This window comes from Callorhinus ursinus, unplaced genomic scaffold (genome assembly GCF_003265705.2).
Source record: "Callorhinus ursinus isolate GAN/ISIS: 27379988/994484 unplaced genomic scaffold, GSC_fseal_2.0 scaffold70, whole genome shotgun sequence".
NCBI lineage: Eukaryota > Metazoa > Chordata > Mammalia > Carnivora > Otariidae > Callorhinus > Callorhinus ursinus.
The window spans coordinates 4,267,484-4,285,229 of NW_027397132.1; the positions used below are offsets into that span (position 1 = coordinate 4,267,484).

At 49.2% G+C, this 17,746-nt stretch overlaps 1 protein-coding gene across 2 annotated transcripts in view; it reads left to right on the forward strand.

Moving 5' to 3' along the window:
- Positions 1–17,746, forward strand: part of CARD11 (caspase recruitment domain family member 11) — a 108,282-nt gene that overhangs the window by 56,669 nt on the left and 33,867 nt on the right. For both annotated transcript variants that reach the window (XM_025863604.2, XM_073886347.1), the window contains exon 2: positions 10,931–11,064. In XM_025863604.2, coding sequence (XP_025719389.1) covers positions 11,058–11,064 — 7 coding nt within the window. In that variant the 5' untranslated portion in view covers positions 10,931–11,057. The remainder of the gene's footprint in view (positions 1–10,930; positions 11,065–17,746) is intronic.

Below are 17,746 nucleotides of genomic sequence, written 5' to 3' on the forward strand. Positions count from 1 at the left end.
TGGCCCTTTCGAGGGTTTCTTTCGCTCTGTGTAAGGTTTTCAGGGTTTGTCCGTGGTGTAGCGCGGATCAGCACCCCGTTCCGTGGCCAAGTCGTATTCCACTGTACGTACAAATGTCCTCATTTCCAGAGTCATTGGCTTTGAGGGTGCAGGGCTGCCGGGACCGGGAAGGGAAGTGGGGCCCAGGGAGGCAGAAGAAAGAGAATCTTGCTCGATGCCACGATGCCGTAGACACCGGAAGAGGCCTGCCTGCCTGCAAGAGTCTCTGCCCACCGCCCTCGCCAACCCTGTAGTCTGTGCGGACCGACCCCGAACAGCCCCCCGGCGGAGGGCATGTTGGGGAGAGGAGCGTCTCTGGCCCGCCTTCTCGAGCTGCTGTTGGCTCTGCTCCTGAGTACATTATCACAATTAATTATAGCCAGCCCTTGATTATCTGAGCTAATAGGGGACCAGAATAACACAGAGCTAATTGAAATGTGGGTCTGCAGGGGCGGTGGAAAGGAGGGGCCCCGTTCCATGGGGGAACTGTTTATTTTGCAGTTAATTATGAGTAAAGAGACCCTTTTGGGATCCTTTCCTGCTTCTCTCTCTCTCTCTCTCCCCCCCTCCCGGAAGCCTTACGTTTCACTGGATGCACAAACCTATTTTGCGCCCAACATAGTGGATGCTCAGTTAATGCATCGTAGCTGACTTACCCCCCTCGCCATCTCTCGGCAGAACACCCCACCCCAGGACACTAAATCTGACCGGTTTGGATTTCACTTCTGTGCCCGCCCAATCTCGCATGGAAACGCTCGTTGTTATAATTGCGGGGAAGGAACGGGAGGACGTAGGCGCTGTGCTTTATTCTTCCCAAAATGTCTGCAATAAATGGGTGACATTACGAGACACACCGAAGGAGGGGAATGGAGCAAAACAGGCATCTGGAACCCCCACAGACTGGGTCGTTGGTCCCAGAAGGCTCGGGAGGCCGCGGTTTGCCCTAGTCCTTTCCGAGCGAGCCGCTGTGCTGAGCGGTGAGACACGGCTCTCATTCCGCCGCCCAGTTGAAACTAACAACCGCAGACGCGTCCCGCGGTTTCCATCGCCGGAGTCTTGATCATGCCTTTTCTCCTGGGAAGCGCGAGCCCGGTCTAGCGTCATCCTAGATTAGGTGACTGACGCCCTCTGCGTGACACGCTGAATTTGCAGAGGGTGCTTTTTCCAGCCCTTCTGCACTACAGCTATCTTTTCTTACACACTGCCCGCCTCTGCCCCCGCCGTCTGTTGTGGGTTTTGTCACTGCGCCATTCTGTCCCCTCCTCTGATAGTGCATGAGTGCCCACTGCGTGTCAGACACCCACAGCTTTGTCCAGGAACGTGTCCCCCGAAGGTCAGCTGGTGACCTTCCACAATGAGGGAGTGAGGCCCTCGGCATCCTCAGCCAGAAATTGCTGGCTGGTATGGGGTTATCAGGCCTCAAAGAATGAGGATTCCAAACTGAACCAATTTCCCAGCATGCCGGTGGCTGGCACGGGCTGTTTTTTTTGTTTTTTTTTTTTTTAAGATTTTATTTATCTATTTGACAGAGAGACAGCGAGAGAGGGAACACAAGCAGGGGGAGTGGGAGAGGGAGAAGCAGGCTTCCCGTTGAGCAGGGAGCCCGACACAGGGCTCGATCCCAGGACCCTGGGACCATGACCCGAGCCGAAGGCAGACGCCCAACCGGTTGAGCCACCCAGCTGCCCCCTGGCACGGGCTGTTCTTGATGATGCAGAAGAACAAGCCGGTGCAAATGGAGGGCGTGTGATCCCATCAGCAGGCTGTACGGTGAAAACCCTCACCACACCTTCGCACACAAAGGTCTTCCCCGCCCAAGGGAGGAAGCTAAATCGAGGAAAAGAGAGCCCTCGCTTTCGCATTGGAAATCAATCACTTTACAAATTATTAAACGCCCACCTGTGCAAGATACTGTTTGGACCGTAGGGTGTACCAGGGAAATAAGAGAAGGGGTCCCTTTCCGGAGGCTGGAAGCAGCTCGGTGGACATAAAGAGACGCTAACACACCGGGTGTGGGAGATGCAAACCGGAGGCCCACACAGAGCGGTTGGAGACAGATCTCTGATGTTTTTGTCTAAGTTCTGCTTGGCGTGGAGGTGATTACACAGGACATCCGGCAGAGACCTTGTTTCCAGCTGGAGTTTGCCGTTGGCGTCTGAAGGGCTGGATTAAGTGATACTGATTAAGTGTCTACCGTGGGCACAACAGCAACCCTAAGATGTTAGCTCTGCTTGTCCAATTCTACAGACCAAGAAATGGGGGAGGGGGGCTCAGAGAGGTTAAGCAACATGCCTAAAGCCACACAGCAGCAGACAGCAGAGCTGGAGTTCAAACCCAGGATCCTCACTTGAGCACTGGATGCTTTCCGCTAGGACACACAGTGTTCTCTCCTTATGCAAAGACTTTTTTTTTTTTGGCTGGACTTTCTCTTTAATTAGGGTAGAATTCCCGTGATCCTTTGCGCACGACACCCATCTTCTCCAGGGGGGGTGGGGGAGGGGGCAATGCCACTTGACCCCAACAAGCACAGTGTACTTTGACCTCTCAAGGACAGGCCCTACACCCTCCATGCATGTGGGTTCCCCGCAAAGGGACCCCCCCCAGCACCCCAGCTCTGTAGGTCTACCCCGGAGAAGTCTGCAGAGACCGCGCATCTAGCAAGGCGACTCTGACACCTCAAAGCCCCTCTCGTCCTTTCTTCTGCTGCCTGCAGAACTGCCCAGGGGGCTGATGTCGGAGAAAGTACAGCTCTGGCCTCAAACCTCAAATACCTCGGGGTAAAAATAAGAAAGTCTGCACACACCAGGCTGCTTCCTGCCTCAGAGTTTCCACCAGCCCTGGAGGCCTTTCGAGATGAAGTCTCTGGGAGCCCCAGCAGCCCTGGGAAAGCAGGAGCCTCAGGCCTCTGAGGGGCGGTTTCACTCGCTGGTGTCGTGCTCGGCCGTGGCGGAAGCATCAGGCCAAAGCTGGAGGCAAGGACACCCCACCCCCAGCGCCACCTCTCTGTTCCCGCAGGAGGAAACCCGAAATCTGCCTGCTTCTAGATACCGACCTGCTCCCTAATTGAAGTCGTGGGCAGGGTCATTTTCAAATGCGTGGAAACATGCCCAGAAGTGTCACTGATTTACCGGTCCTCATGATATTTCACGGAACACCGAGTCCCACGACTACAAATGCATTTTCGGTTGTTTACTGCATGGCTTTGGAGCATGGGTTCGGTGCGCCTTCGAAACACAGAAGAGAGACCAGGGCACCTTGCTGCTGGGGCCTCAAAGCATGCTCGTGAGGCTGCGGACCAGCCCTGGGCCCTGGAGGGAAGTCTGTCTGAGCAGAGGGCGGTGTGGGCTGAGTGGCCCGCTCCACGTTCCCCTGGCAGATCCCCGCGCCGCGCCTCTGATCTGTGCTCTCGGAGCAGAGGCTCACCTGCCGACACGGGCTTCCTCCTTCTTTTCTCCCAGCCTCGCTCCCTTCCCGTGAACCTGCAGGCTTCCCTACCATCGTTCCCCTCAGGCCCGGCCCACTCTGCCATTCTCCCTTCCAACCCGCCTCCCCATTCCCCAAATCAGAAAGTAACTCATGGTTTCCTTCCACCTCTCCTTTGCTGGGATTACATCTCCCTGTGATTCATGCACCAAGATGCATGCTCCATGTCCCGCTTTTGCATCACAGAAACCCCAAGCAGCGGGGCCAGACTCTGGAAGGAGACCCGTTTGTTCACTCACTGGGCAGATGTGTGGAAAGCTCACCGCATGCGGGTGGCGTGTGCTGGAGACTCACCAATGAGCACAGCACAAGCCCTCTCAAAGAATCACAGCGGGTGTGCAAATGGGCAATGGCGAAACCAAGTGAAAAGCACAGGAACGTGGGTACATTCCACAATAGGGACCTGCGTTCCACTGGGAGAGGTGGGGCAGGGTGGCCACCTGGGCTGACCGTATCGCCTGCCATCACCAAGTGCTTCTTGGCTAACCGGTGACCGAATACAGTTCTGTGACAATGGAATGTTCTTATCGTAACACCTTAGCTCATTAGAGCTTTTGTTTCAGCAAATGCTCATCGAAAGTCGGCCCCACGTTAGCACAGCCACACACCCCAGTCTTGACACGAAGCATTCCAAGAGGGACTGCGGACGCTCCAAGTTTCTCCCAACCCAGATAACAAAACGGTAGCCAAACAGTGAAGACTATACCAATGGAGAAGAATTGTGCACCCGGATGAAGCAAAGGCTCCTTCTTTGAAAGCACAGAGGACTCCGGGACTGGAATCCGCTGGGGGTCGCCGTGACATCACTGTCCCTGTGGCAAAGGCGGTCTGCTGACCAGCCTTCCAAGGCCAGCGCAGGAGAAAACTGCATTTCGTGATCGCCGAGGCTGGGGCTCCCCCCTGGCCAGCCCCGGAGCGAGACCACCCTTCCCAGGTTTGGTCAAGTGGCCCAGCCGCGGCTCCTGGAGACCATCCGTGCCGCCGGTGTGCTGGTGTGTACGGCTCTGGAATCCAGATGCTCCTAAAGAGCCAATGTGATAAATTGATATGCTTTTCAGAACAATTTAAATCTGTCATTCCTAATTGTGCTTTTTTGAAAAGCTGCCCTGCAGAGCTGATAGGAAAACGAGAACTGCAGGGGAGCAGTATCCTTTGCTAGTGCAAGAGGTGTGTGCCCTTTCCAAAGCTCTTTGCCGCAGTGCAAGTCGGAAGCCGCTATGAGTGGTGGGGTGTGTGGTAGGGCTGGGGATGACGTAGGGGTGATGCTTGCCATGCCTTCGGTCTCCGGCTTCAGTCGATGTGCCGTACTCCCCACCGCCCCAGTGCCCCGACGTCTACTGATGCCTCCCCCCTTCCTTCCTAAAAGATACCAGGTCGAGACAGTTTTATCCCACAGAAACCACTGGCCCTTTGCCTGGGTCACCTGAAAGTAGGTGGACGGAGCCCCTTGAGGAGCTCCAGGTATGATTATAGGTGGCCTGGAAATGTCATCTGTTTGTCACATTTCCTGGGCTGTGCCTTATCTCCTCATGGTTGCCGACCCCTCAGAGGGCACTCTATACATGGGCAGTCCTCAGTCCTTGCTGATCTCTTATTTACTGTGGTTTTGGATCTAGAAAAAAAAAAAAAAAGGAACCGGCACAAATAGAAGATGCAGTGGCTCAGATTGTGGGGCTCAGAAGTCTGAGACTGGGGCCAATATGACTTTCTTAGAAGGCTTGGATCTCACTTGTTTGAAAGGAAATCAGTTTTACACATAGTAGGGATTTTATTCTCATGAACTAAGAACTCAGAGGTTAAGTTTGGACCCAAAATACTTGTGGCATCCTACTCAGCCAGTGTGACCTTTGTCTTCATGCTCACAAAGTAGCTGCTCTGCAGCAGAACATTGCATCCACATTCCAGGTAGGAAGACAGGGACAAATAAAAGGCTCTTCTGACCTGATTCTGCCGCCACCTCTCTACAGAGCCCTCCTAAACGTCTCCAGAAACTTCTGCTTCCATCTCACTGGTCAGAACTGTGTCACATAACCTTCTCTAGCTGCAAGAGAGGCTGCAAGCATCGTTGTTCGAGGGGCGTGGTAATGCCCCCCGCAAAATTGGGACTCTGTTGATAGACAAGAGAGAATCGATGTTAGGTCGGCAGCCGGCAATGTCTGCCACTCCACTGTGAATTTAAAACGATAATTGCTGCTTTCAAAATATGTATCAGGGAAGCTCTGTTGATTGCTGTACACACGTTAATTGATGGGAAATACTATCATCTCAATATTTCGGTTGAATGAGCTGAAGGAGATAGGTTAGAAAGTTAACTGGGATCCCAGGGAAGAATCCTGCAGGGGGAATTTTCTAGCTGTTTCTCTACATGTCCTTTTTATAGGAATGGTGACTGCAGAGGACGAGGCCCACAGGAAGGGAGGGCTCTGGTCCTTTTCCATAAAGCTTCATTTCCAGGGCCATGAACACGTAGATGGCTGGACCAGTGTCTCTTCAGTCCTTCCTCACAGGCAGTAGATCATCCTTTTAAATAATATTTTTCCCTTTCTTTTTTTTTTTTTTTTTTTTGCCAGAAGTCCTTTCAATTAAATGGAGGTTTCTTTGGAATAATTAAACCCTCCATCTCAAGCCTCTTACTCCAATCATCCAGGCAAATCGATTAAGCAGAGATGCATTTATCTGACAGATTGCTGACCCCCTTCTGGTTCCAGAGCTTTTGCCCTGGGGGTAGCTCTTGGAGAGGGGAAGTGTCTGTCCACAAACATGGCTCTTTTCCAAAGAGCTGGGCCCTCCCTGGATTTGAAATAATAATAGCCTTATTGTTTATTTTATTCAGGATTTGATTTTTATTTATTCACCCAACAAATATATATTGAGCAGCTACTAAGAGTAAGTCCCCATGCTAGGTTCTATGGGAGATGAGACAGACATGTGGCAGGTAGCTGAGCCTCCCTGAACCTCTCTTCTATAAAATGGGGATAGTGGTATGCACCTTATAGCGCTGTTGTATGAAAGGAGCTAATCTACATGGAGCATTTAGCACAGTGTCCGCCTACAGCTCTACCATGTACGTTTTCATAGACGCCTATTAGAGGATATACTCCTGCAGACTGAGGAAATAAAGCCATAAAGAGAAAGATATAGAGCCCAGGAAGCAAGGAATCGAATTGCTTAGATTAGATGCTGTGCTTAATAAATGTTAGTTGTGATGATTGCTAGTTTAAGTAAGATCAGATGAGTTGGAGTCAATGAGGGCTGAGTTGGAATCTCTGCCGCTTAGTGGCTGTGAGATCTCACCCCATTATTTAACTTTCTGATCCTACCTCCTCCTCACAAAGTAAGAATAATAAGATCTAGAATAATGGAACCTACCTGAGTTCCTGGGAAGTGAGATGACATCTGTGAAGTGCTCAGCACACAGGCAGCACTTCCGGTTTATGATGAGGGGAGCTGTCTGACAAGCACTACAAAAGATAGACAATGTTAAGTGCACAGAGAATGGATTTTTTATACTTAAATGTATCGTCCATATTTCCAACTCTTGACATATGTTAATTTTTGTTCATTTTTTTTTTGCTAGGATAATACATGTATGCAGAGTTGAAATGTAAAGTAGGCTTGTAATAAAATCATCTGTTCCCAGTCCTGATCCCCAGAGGCAACTACTTCTAACTCTTCACTGTTGTTTTCTTCTGTTATTTACCTCATTTCTAAGTAAGAGGTTTGCATTGCTATTTACAGATATATCCATTTTAAGGCGTTATTTACCGACACACTCTTAGGTAGAGGAGCATTTAGCCCTGCTTTCTGAGCACCCCCCTCCATGCATCTCCCCTTCCTTCATTGTCTCCGCGCATTTAGATCACAGTTGTGTATGTTACATTATTATCACTAGGTAAATATTGTTTATGTTGAGGCAAGTTCTATGCTGTGACTATTTCCTTTCTTACCTTTTTGTTTTCTCCTGGAGTTAATATTGCCTCTTTTTTTCATTTGTTGAGGTTTTTTTTTATGTGCCTAACCTTCACTATTTTTCCATCTGACTCACAGTCCTGTCATTTGCCTGACAATACTATTTCCTAAACTATGAAATATATCAGGTGACCATTCCATTTTCCCCCTGGCCACCTCCCTCTACTGGGCCCTCCGTGATCCTGCCGTAATCTTGGCCAGCTCCTTTTTGCCGCCTCTCTCTCATCCTGGGACTTCCCTTGCTGCTTTGTCCAATTAGATTTTCTGTTTCCTGAGCTCTATACCTTCCTTTTTATTGTTTTATTCCCTCATTTTACTCAAGCATATCCTCTAGTAGCTTCCTAAGAAAGGGTACATGGGAAATAAATGTTTAGAGTCGGGACGCCTGGGTGGTTCAGCTGGTTAAGCTTCTGCCTTAGACTCAGGTCATGATCCCAGCGTCCTGGGATGGAGCCCCACATCGGGCTCCTTGCTCAGCAGGGGGCCCGCTTCTCCCTCTGCCTGCCGCTCCCCCTGCTTGTGCTCTCTCTCTCTCTCTCTCTCTTTTTCTCTCTCTGACAAATAAATCAAATCTTTAGAATAAATAAATAAATAAATATTTGGAGTCTCTACCTTTCTGAAAATAATACCATTCTATTTTCATGCCTAATAGTTGGGGGAGGGATGTAATAGAATTCTAGGTTAAAAAGTATTTTCCATCAAAAATGTGAAGGCATCACTTCATTGTCTCCCAGCTTCCAGCATTGCTCTTGAAATGTCTGATGCCAAACTTACTCCTAGTCCTTTACATATGACCTGATGTGTCCTCTCTGGAAGCTTTTAGGGTCATCTCTTATTTCCTGATGGCCTGAAAATTCACAAGGATGTTCTGAGAAGGTTATTTTTCCACTGATTGTACTGAGCACCGAAGGGCCATTTAAATCTGAAGACTCATGTGCTTACATCTGGAGAATCCTCTAATATTATTTCTCTGATAATTTCATCCCTAATTTTACATTTCATCCCCAAAAGCTAGACAAGAAAGGAAACATAACCTCTGCACTCTCTTTGCAGGATTTCTATTTATTGGATATTAGACCTAAATTAACCTCATTGCCCCCACCATTTCTTATCTCTCTTCTCTTTAACTTTCTATTAACTTGTTGGAAGATTTCCTCAACTTTGTCTTCCAAACTTTCTATTGATAAATTTCTGGTACTTTATTTTAATTGCTAAGAACTCTTTCTCATTCTTTGATCATTCCTTTTTCATAGCATCCTACTATTGTTTTATAGATGCAATATCTTACTTAATTCCAATGGATTTTAATTATCAGGTTGTAGGGTTGTTGATTTGAGTTGTTTTTATTTTAATTTTTTCTTATTCTGCCTTGCCTGCTTTCTGCAAGTTCTTTGTATCAACTTGTCTCTTTTGATCTCTTCCTTTCACATGAAGACTTTCTTCAAACATCAGGTGATCCTTGGCTCTCTGTTTATTCTTAAGTAGGAAGTAACAAGAGCAGTGTGTACAAGTTCTTCTTGTCAATTAAATAGCTTCACCATAGGGCAAATGGGCACCGACTGTGTTTGCATAACACACTAATAACTCATTAAGCAGTTGATTCCTCTATCGAGAAAGCAGCAGTTGTTCTTTTGAATCCTGAGCCAATAGGTGCCATTTTAGAAAGCGGTTTTAGTTCTGTCTTAAGTTTTGCATGTAAAAGTGCTATTTGAGAGAGTGTACATACATACACTTTCTGGTTCTAGTCCTAAAAATAAACTTTTGTTTTTTAAAAGGCGAGTCTACGGGCTGTATGGTAGTAAAAGTAAGTCAGAGAACCTTAGGTCCAAATCCTGCCTTCCATGCTAATTATATGACCTTGAACCTCTCCTGGGTTTGGTGTTCTTGGCTCTAAAATGGTGATGATGATAGCAATAATAATAATACCACCTATCTCAGAGAGTTTTTGAGGTTTATCAGTTATGCTTAGCAAGTGCCTGGCACATAGTAAATAATCTATAAGCATCAGGGATGATGTTTCAGCCAGTTGAATGTTATACCAATAAGCTGATCTCTCGAGAGACATATCCTATAAGTTTTTCCGACCTTATGACCAAGTTCTTGAGGGTGTCATCAAAATTCTAACAGCAGAAATAGAAAGTTCAGCCTCATTACTGGTTGTCTGGTGTCTCCGTTTTTCCAACCTATGTTGACACATTGGGTAGTTGTACAACCCTGTGAAAATCTATTTTTCCTTTCTTATAAGTAAAATCTTTCTTACGATTAATTTTGTAAAAAGCCTTTTCTTATTGCGAAAGAAATGCGTGTTCTGTTGCTTTTAAATGCAAATGCAGAAAAGTATAATTTCCCTTTGCCTTTGCTCCTCGGCCTGCTGGTCTCTGCTGGGGCACTTGGCCCTGCAGATCACCGGCTTCCCCAGGCCTCGCGCGCAGGGCTGGGCAGCACTGTAGCTCTGCCTGTCCCAGCCTCAGAGCAGGGAGTCCGTGGGAAGACAAAGGAGATGGTGTCCTCCAGAGAACCATGTCACTGCCACCTCCCAGGGGCAGGGGGCCTGGACAGCTCACTCCGATCCAAGCTGACACCCGACAAGAGCAGCTTCTATCAGCCCTGGGAGATCTGGTGTCACCTGTGATTAATTCTCAGAGCTGAAACCAAGCGAGTTCCTGATTAAACAGCAATGTGCCAGGGTCCCTGTCACTGCCGAGTAAGAGCGGTTGGCCATGGAGCAGCTGCCTGAGGCCCCCACCAAAGGGATCCCAGCCGCTGTTGGGCGGGACAGGTGTCAGGCCCAGTGTCAGGCCCCACCTCACCGTCACAGGGGTTGTGCCTCACCTTTCTGCCTCCCTGGTCTTCCTTCCCCAGGCTCCTGGAGTGGCTGAGCTGGCCGCTCACAACGGCCTCGTCCGTCACCGCGAGGAACACCACCTTAGGGAAATTACAGTGCGTGCCGTGGTGTGTTCCTGCCCAAACCCATGGCATGCCAGGGGCTGAAGACATAATTCACAGTGAAGGGAACCCTTCTGGGCTCAGGAATGCAGTTTGCCGCCTTTGACCTAATGAATTAGTGGCTGATTAGAACGTCTCCGCTCTGCAAACACTGCTTTCAACGACTTTGTAAAGACCTTCCACCCTGGTCAGGACTAACCCCAAGGCTACCATCTGCCCTCCTCCCTGGTCCCAGAGGTCTCAGGACTTGTGGCCAGTGGCCTTCCAGGCTGGCCATGGGCTGCGACAAAAACCCTTCTCCCCAGCAGCTCCTGGCCACGGTCCACTGCGTCACTGTCACTGGGAGAGATGGGCACCCCGGGATTTTCTGACCTTTCCTTCCAAAGCAGGGCGTCACTTTGATACTTGAGTGGTTCTCTCTCTCTCTCTCTCTCTCTCTCTCTCTCTCCAACCTCCATCCTTGTGCCAAGTCAGATTATCTTTCCTTTTACAGATTCCGGCCATCACAGCTCTAGATCCCGAGGAAGACTGGCTCAGGGAAGGCCAGGCACCGGCCTGGAGGCGTAGAAGTCAGACCTCCATCACGGGACAGCAGCCGCTGTCTACTGAGCACCGACTATATGCCAGGTACTTTGCTTGTGTTATCTCCAGTAGATAAAATAAACAAACAAAACAAAACAAAACAACACTAGGTGAGGCTTACCTAAGACTTGACAGGGGCGCGGTGGGAGTGGTTTTAGGCAGAGGGAGGTGTGTGAGCAGGTTTGGTGAAGAGCCCGGGACACAGGATGAGACTCCGGGAGCCAGCAGGAGCAAACCCGGCAGGGCCGAGGGATCACAATAAAGATGTTGAACTTCACTGTAACAGCAATGGGGGGCCGCACGGTAAATGTTTCGAGTCAGTGAGGGGGGCAAGGGAGACCAGCCACTGCCACCGTTTATCCATGGGCCAGTCATCTCCCTGTCTTGTAAAAAGCTGAGCAAAATGGCCCTTCCCATAGAACCTGGCCCAGGAGCCTTGAGCTTGCTTTTCCCACTGTTTGTAAAAAGACCCATGGGGTCGAGGCTTCGACTCAGGACCATACACCAACCCCTGCTGAGGGTGGGGCAGAGCCGCCTCCAGCCTGACCCTGATGGAGGGGAGGGAGGGCCACCCGGCACCGTAGGCTGTCAGCGCCTCGGCATCTGAGGGCGCGATTCTGGGCAAACCGTTTTCAAGGAAGCTGCCCAGAGCTGGACACCAGCTGCCGGATTCCTCCCAGAAGACCAGGCGGAGTCAGGCTGAGTCACAGCCAAGTGCGCGGGGAGGAATTGCATCTGAAATTGCGTCCAAAATGGTTTTTTTCTTCGTGGCTAGCTACACTAGCCATAGTTTTTGCCCAAGAAATATTTGGTGCGTTTATGGCTGTGTGTGTCTGAGACAATAATACAGGTGACACAGCGTCCCCAGCTGAGCCGCACCCCAGATCCCAGTATCACCAGCGTCTCTGGGGGACAGTGATACAGTGCTGCCCTCCGCACGGGAGCCGCTGTTCTTCTCCTTACCCATTCCTCGCTCCTCGGTATGGTTTTGCTGTCTATCCTTAACAGCATAGTTCAGTCGTCCGTTTTAGAGACGGTGTCACATCATGGGTGCTCCGTGCCCCGCTGCCATGCCCCGTGTCACATCCCGAGGTTCATCGGCAAGGACGGGGGTAGGCTTTTTCTTCTCGCTCTGCCGCCGTAGCATGCGGCGTCCCTGAGGGCCCACAGCGCTTATCCTCTCTCCTGCCTCGGGACGTCAGCCTGCTTCCTCGGGCTTCGATGCACGGCCACCCTTGCACGAGCCTCCTGACTTACAGGGTGGTCTTTTCAGGGAGCACACTGAGGAGGGAAGCCGGGGCGTGTGCCCTGCGTGTCCAAGCCTACCGGGTCAGGTCAGCCTGTTTTCCGATCCCAAGGTTTACATCAGCCTCTGTGGGATGCCGGGGGTTGAGTCATTGCTCGCCTTGGTCTTTGGCCCTCGAGTGGGAATTAGGTGGGCTGGGTCGTAGTTCCTAATCCGAGGGGACACCATTCAGCCCAGATGACGTGTCTATAGAACAGGGAGGATCCCGCCCCCCCCCCCCCCCCGGTTGCTGTGACCGTGACAGTAGGGGACAGGTGCGCACCTGGCACATGGTAGCAGCCTAGCCTGGGGGGCGCTTCCGTCTCTTCTCTTCTGCGGCCCTCCTCACGCGCCCCTGCAGCTGTCAGTGCCAGCAGCCGGCTCTCACCAGCAAACTGTGGCTGCCTCCCAAGGGCAGGGGCCGTGTGGGAAACGCCTTGGCGTCCGTGCTCCCGGGGCCAGTGCTTGGTGCTCGCAGGCGCTCACGGCCCTCAGCTGGTGGTGGAGGTCACGGCGTCCCCTTAGGCCACCCCGTGGCTCGGGAGGCTCATCAAACTAGGCAGTTCTCACAAGTTTGATTTGACCCGTGTTTGCAGAGTGGCTGTAGTGCACCAGGGTGTCAGTGATGGACACTAGATGGAGGCTCTATTGTTTGCTTGCATATAAGGTAGGAGGGTCCCCTTCATTTTGTTTGGGGCAAAAAGGCCTGGCTCTAGTCCGGTCCTGCTTTGTTTTTATTTTCCTTTTTCCCCAGCAGAGGCCACTGACAGCCCACCCTGGTCCCTGGAGGAGGGGTTTCTGTTCCACTGGGCATGCCCAGCACAGCTGCCTCTGTCCATGAAGCGCGGCCAGAAATGCTCCTCTGCTCCATCCAAACCTGCTTGTCTCCCTGCCTTGAGCTGACATGTAATTAATTTCTGGGCACACGCCTTTGACCCTCATAACCAACGTCAGCCTGTGAGCACCTGGTTCTCCGTTCACTGTGCTTAGCTAGTCTTTGTATTAAGTAGATACATTAACTAGTCAGGAGGCTTTGGGTGCATATAATAGTGGATCCGTTTAAAATGGCTCAGGGCAAAGGGCATTTATATCTTGCTTCTGAAAGACCCCGGGGTGGGGGGGGCGCGCATGGGGAGATGTCTGGTGTTGGTGAATTCAGTGCCCAGGAGGGGACATCGGGGACCCAGGTTCTTTCCATCTTTCTGCTCTGCCGTCTTGAGGATGTTAGCTTTTGTTCTCAGGTGAGTCCTCGGGTCATAGGATGGCAGCATCACATACACCTTCACCTGCTAACATCCAAAAGCTGGATGACAGTGTTCCTTCCTGTGTCCCTGTCAAAGATCAAGAAAAAGCGCCAGAACTGCCCCCCCCCCCAAGCAGGATTTCCCACAGGTTGTGTGTGTCATAAAGCACTTCACGTGCTTCTTCTTAAAACTCTGGTAGAGACCAAACAAGATCTTGCTCCTCACAGCTCAGAAGATGCCCGGCCTCCCTGAAGCGTGGGGTAGCTCAGTTCCTGAAAAACCTGAGGATTCTGTAAGCGGGGGGCATGGGGGTGGGGGGGTGACATGGACTGACACAGTGGTGGCTGCCGCACTCTCAGTAAGTGTGTTGAATCGAGTGCTTAGGATATTGAGTCTTCAAGAACAGTCTAGGAAAGTACATTTTGCTTTGTCAGTAGAAATGGTTGTAGAGACTCCGTGTCAGGGGGGAGTGGCTGCAGTGGGCATGTTCATGCGGGGCCCCAGTTCAGGTTGCGTGAGGCAAACGCCAGCTGCAAGTAGCTCAGATTAATGGGGGGACTCCCGGAGACCCCACAGCAGGGACCGTGCAGCACGCATGGCCAACGCTTATGGGGCCGGGACTGGAGAGGGACGGCTCCCGCCGCTTCTTCTGGACCCACAGGGCTTCTCCCTGAGGCTTCACTCAGCAGAGCGGCTTCCTCTCTGCCTACCTCCACCTTCTCTACCTCGGCAGCCTCCCCTGCCCACGCCTCGGCTTCACTGTGACCCAGCTCTGCTCACCCCAATGCCACCTCTAGCTCGGTACCCCCCAGCACGCTCACTGTCCCGCCGTCTCTTCGGCCCCCCGCGAAACCCCCAGCCTGTGGACCAGTCCTCCGTGAGGCAGGTCCGGCGGCCGGCCAGAGGGTTTCCTTGGTGCAAACAAGCTGTTGGGGCTGTGGCCTTCCCAGAAGATGTGAGTCGGGGGCAAATATTGGATATTGGCCTGTCTGTTGCACTGTACTTGGCTTTCACCTTCGTTCATTTGTCTCCTTTTTTATTCCAAACTGTACAAGTCATGCACTGCTACATGCTTGTTGTAAATACTAAAACGGTATCATGTCCAAGTCCTCCTTGACCACTAACCTCTGAACTTTATTCCTCTTCCAAGATGTAACCATTGCATCTGGTTCTCTGGAAGTTTCCCCGGCCCTTCCTCTCTCTCTTCCCTCTCTGCACACACACCCACACATCTGTATAATTATAGTCTTGCTTAGCAGTGCGTTACGTACCTGGTTTTATGCTGCGTGTGACGTCTTCTTCCTGATACCAAATATGTGTCATTTTCCACACACCAGCCAATTTTCCGACACTGACTAGGTGTCCAGCAACTCGACTCAATCCCAACACTAACTCTCTAGAGTCAGCAAAGACCCCCACAAGCCTGCTCCCACTTCAGATGACAGCTTCAAGTCCCAGGGGCCACCCATACTCCCCCCCTCCCCCTAGCAGCTACGAATCCAGGGTTCCCACAACCCTTCGTCAGGTTCAGTAATTTGCTAAAGTGACTCATACACCCCAAGAAGACACGATACTAATTACAGTTTAAGGGATGCAAATGAGCAGCCAGATGAGGAGACGTGGAGGGCGGGGTCTAGAAGGGTCCTGAGTGTGGGAGCCTCTGTCCCCATGGAGTTGAGGTATGCCACCCTCCCAGAGGGGGCATTTATTCACCAGCTCGGAAGCTCCTTGAACCCGGTTGTCGAAGGAGTTTTATCAAGGTTTCATTATATAGCCATGATTGATTAGATCATTCACTCTTTTTTTTTTTTGATTAGATCATTCACTCTTGATGACTGAATTCAATTTCCAGCTTCTCTCCCCTCCCTGGAGGTAGGGGTGTGGGGCTGAAAGTCATAACCCTCTAATCACTTGGTCTTTCTGGCATCCGGCCCCCACTGGAAGCTATCTCTGGGCCCTTAAGCCTAGAGTCATCTCATTACCATACAAAAGACCCTCATCACTCAGAAGATTCCAGAGGCCTTAGGAGCTCTGTGTCAGGAACCAGGACCAAGACCATTTTTTTTTTTTTTGTATTATACTTCATATATGTATTCTGAAATTTGACTTTTTTTTAAAACAATATGTCTTGGGATGTTTTTATGTTACCACATCCCTTTCAAAGTTTACTCCATAGTACAAAAGGATTGTGGAGTACTGACTGATGAGCATATCGCTTGCTTCCATTGTTTCCTACTGCGAACAGCGCCAAGTGTTCACTCAAAGCACTGGGGAAAATTAAATATTCATCAGTAGAGAAATGGGTAAATAAATTATGGTATATTCTTGCAATGAAATAATACATAAAACAGTCAAATTGAACAATTAACTGAATAGTCGCAGACTTTAATGCCCTACTTTTAATAATGGATGGAACCACTAGCCAGAAGATCAACAAGGAGACAGAGAACTTGAACGACCCTATAAACTAACTAAATCTAACAGACATCCATAGCATGCTCCCCCCAACAGCGGCAGGACATGCTCTTCTTAAGCACACACCTGGAACAATTCTCCAAGATCAGTTATACGCTGGTCCATAAAACTATAGCTTCATCAAGCTTTAAAGGATTAAAATAATACAGATCATGTTTTCCAACCACAATGGCATTAAATTAGGAATTCATAACAAAGAAATCTGGGGAATTCACAAATATGGGGGAAATTAAACATCACACTTCTACATAACTAGTGGGTCAAAGAAGGAATCAGGAAAGAAATTAGAAAACTTACTCAGATGAGTGAAGATAAAAATGCAACCTACCAAAACGTAAGGCATGCAGCTGAAGCAGCGCTTGGAGGGAAATTTATAGCTCTAATGTTTTTACTTAAAAAAGATCTTAATAACCTAGAGTTTCACCTTATGAAACTTGAAAAGGAAGAGCAAATGAAACCCGAAGGAAGCAGACAGAAGGAAATAATAGAGATTAGTACAGAAATAAATGAGTTAGACAATAGACAACCAATAGAAATCAGAGAAACCAAAAGTTGGTTCTTTGTTGTTGTTTTTAAATTTTTCTTATTTGAGATTTGACACACAATGCTACATTAGCTTCAGATAAAAAGTTCGTTCTTCGAAATAACAAAATTGATAAACCTTTAGCTAGAGTGACCAAGGAAAAAAGAGAGAAGTCTCCCCAACCTTCTCTCCCCCTCCTCCTCCCCCATACCCTTACCTCTTCTTTCTCCCTAGGCCTCTCCTTCCTCCTCCCCTCCCTTCCCCCTCCCCTCCCCCCCCCCCTCCTCCCTCTCTCTCTCTCTCTCTCTCTCTCAGGTTAATGAGAATGACAGGAAACTAAGAAGAGAGAAACCATGGTTTGAAAGTGTGATGGCTGGGGCAGTAAGAAGTTAAAATAGGTATTCATTTTGTTCTCCCTAATTGAGGCAAGATATCCCTGGTTAGAGTTTCAAGGGCACCTAGATTCAGAAGAATGTGATCCTGATTAGTAGAGTCAGAAATAAAAGAGAGGACATTACTACCAACCTTATATAAGTAAAAGCATTATAAAGGAATCATATGAACAATTGTTTCCAATAAATTTACAACTTAGATGAAATGGACAAATTCCTAGAAAGACACAAACTACTCAAACTGACTCAAGAAAAACAGGAAATCTGAGCAAACATATAACAAGTAAAGAATTAGTAACCAAAAATCTACCCACAAAGAAACGCCCAGGCCCAGATGTCATCCCTGGTGAGTTCTACCAAACAAAAGAAAAAATTCTTCACAGACTCTTCCAAAGGATAGAAAACAAGGGAATATTTCCCAACTAATTCTATGAGGCCAATAGTACCCCAATATCAAGACCAGTCAAAGACATCACAAGTAAGAAAACTACTGACCAATCTCTCTTCTGAACATAGATGCAAAAGTCCTCAAAAATACACTACCAAATAGAATCCAACAGTCTATAATGGGATTTATATGAAGAATGCACGGTTTTTCTAATACCGGAAAATCAATTAATGTAATACACCACATTAACAGAATCAAAACTAAAAATCACATGCTCATCTCAATGGATGAAGAGAAGCACTGGATAAAATCAAACACCCTTTCATGATGAAAGTACGCAACAAACCAGGAATGGAAGGGATCTTCCCCATCCTGATAAAAGATATCTAAAACACACATGCACACGCATACACACACACA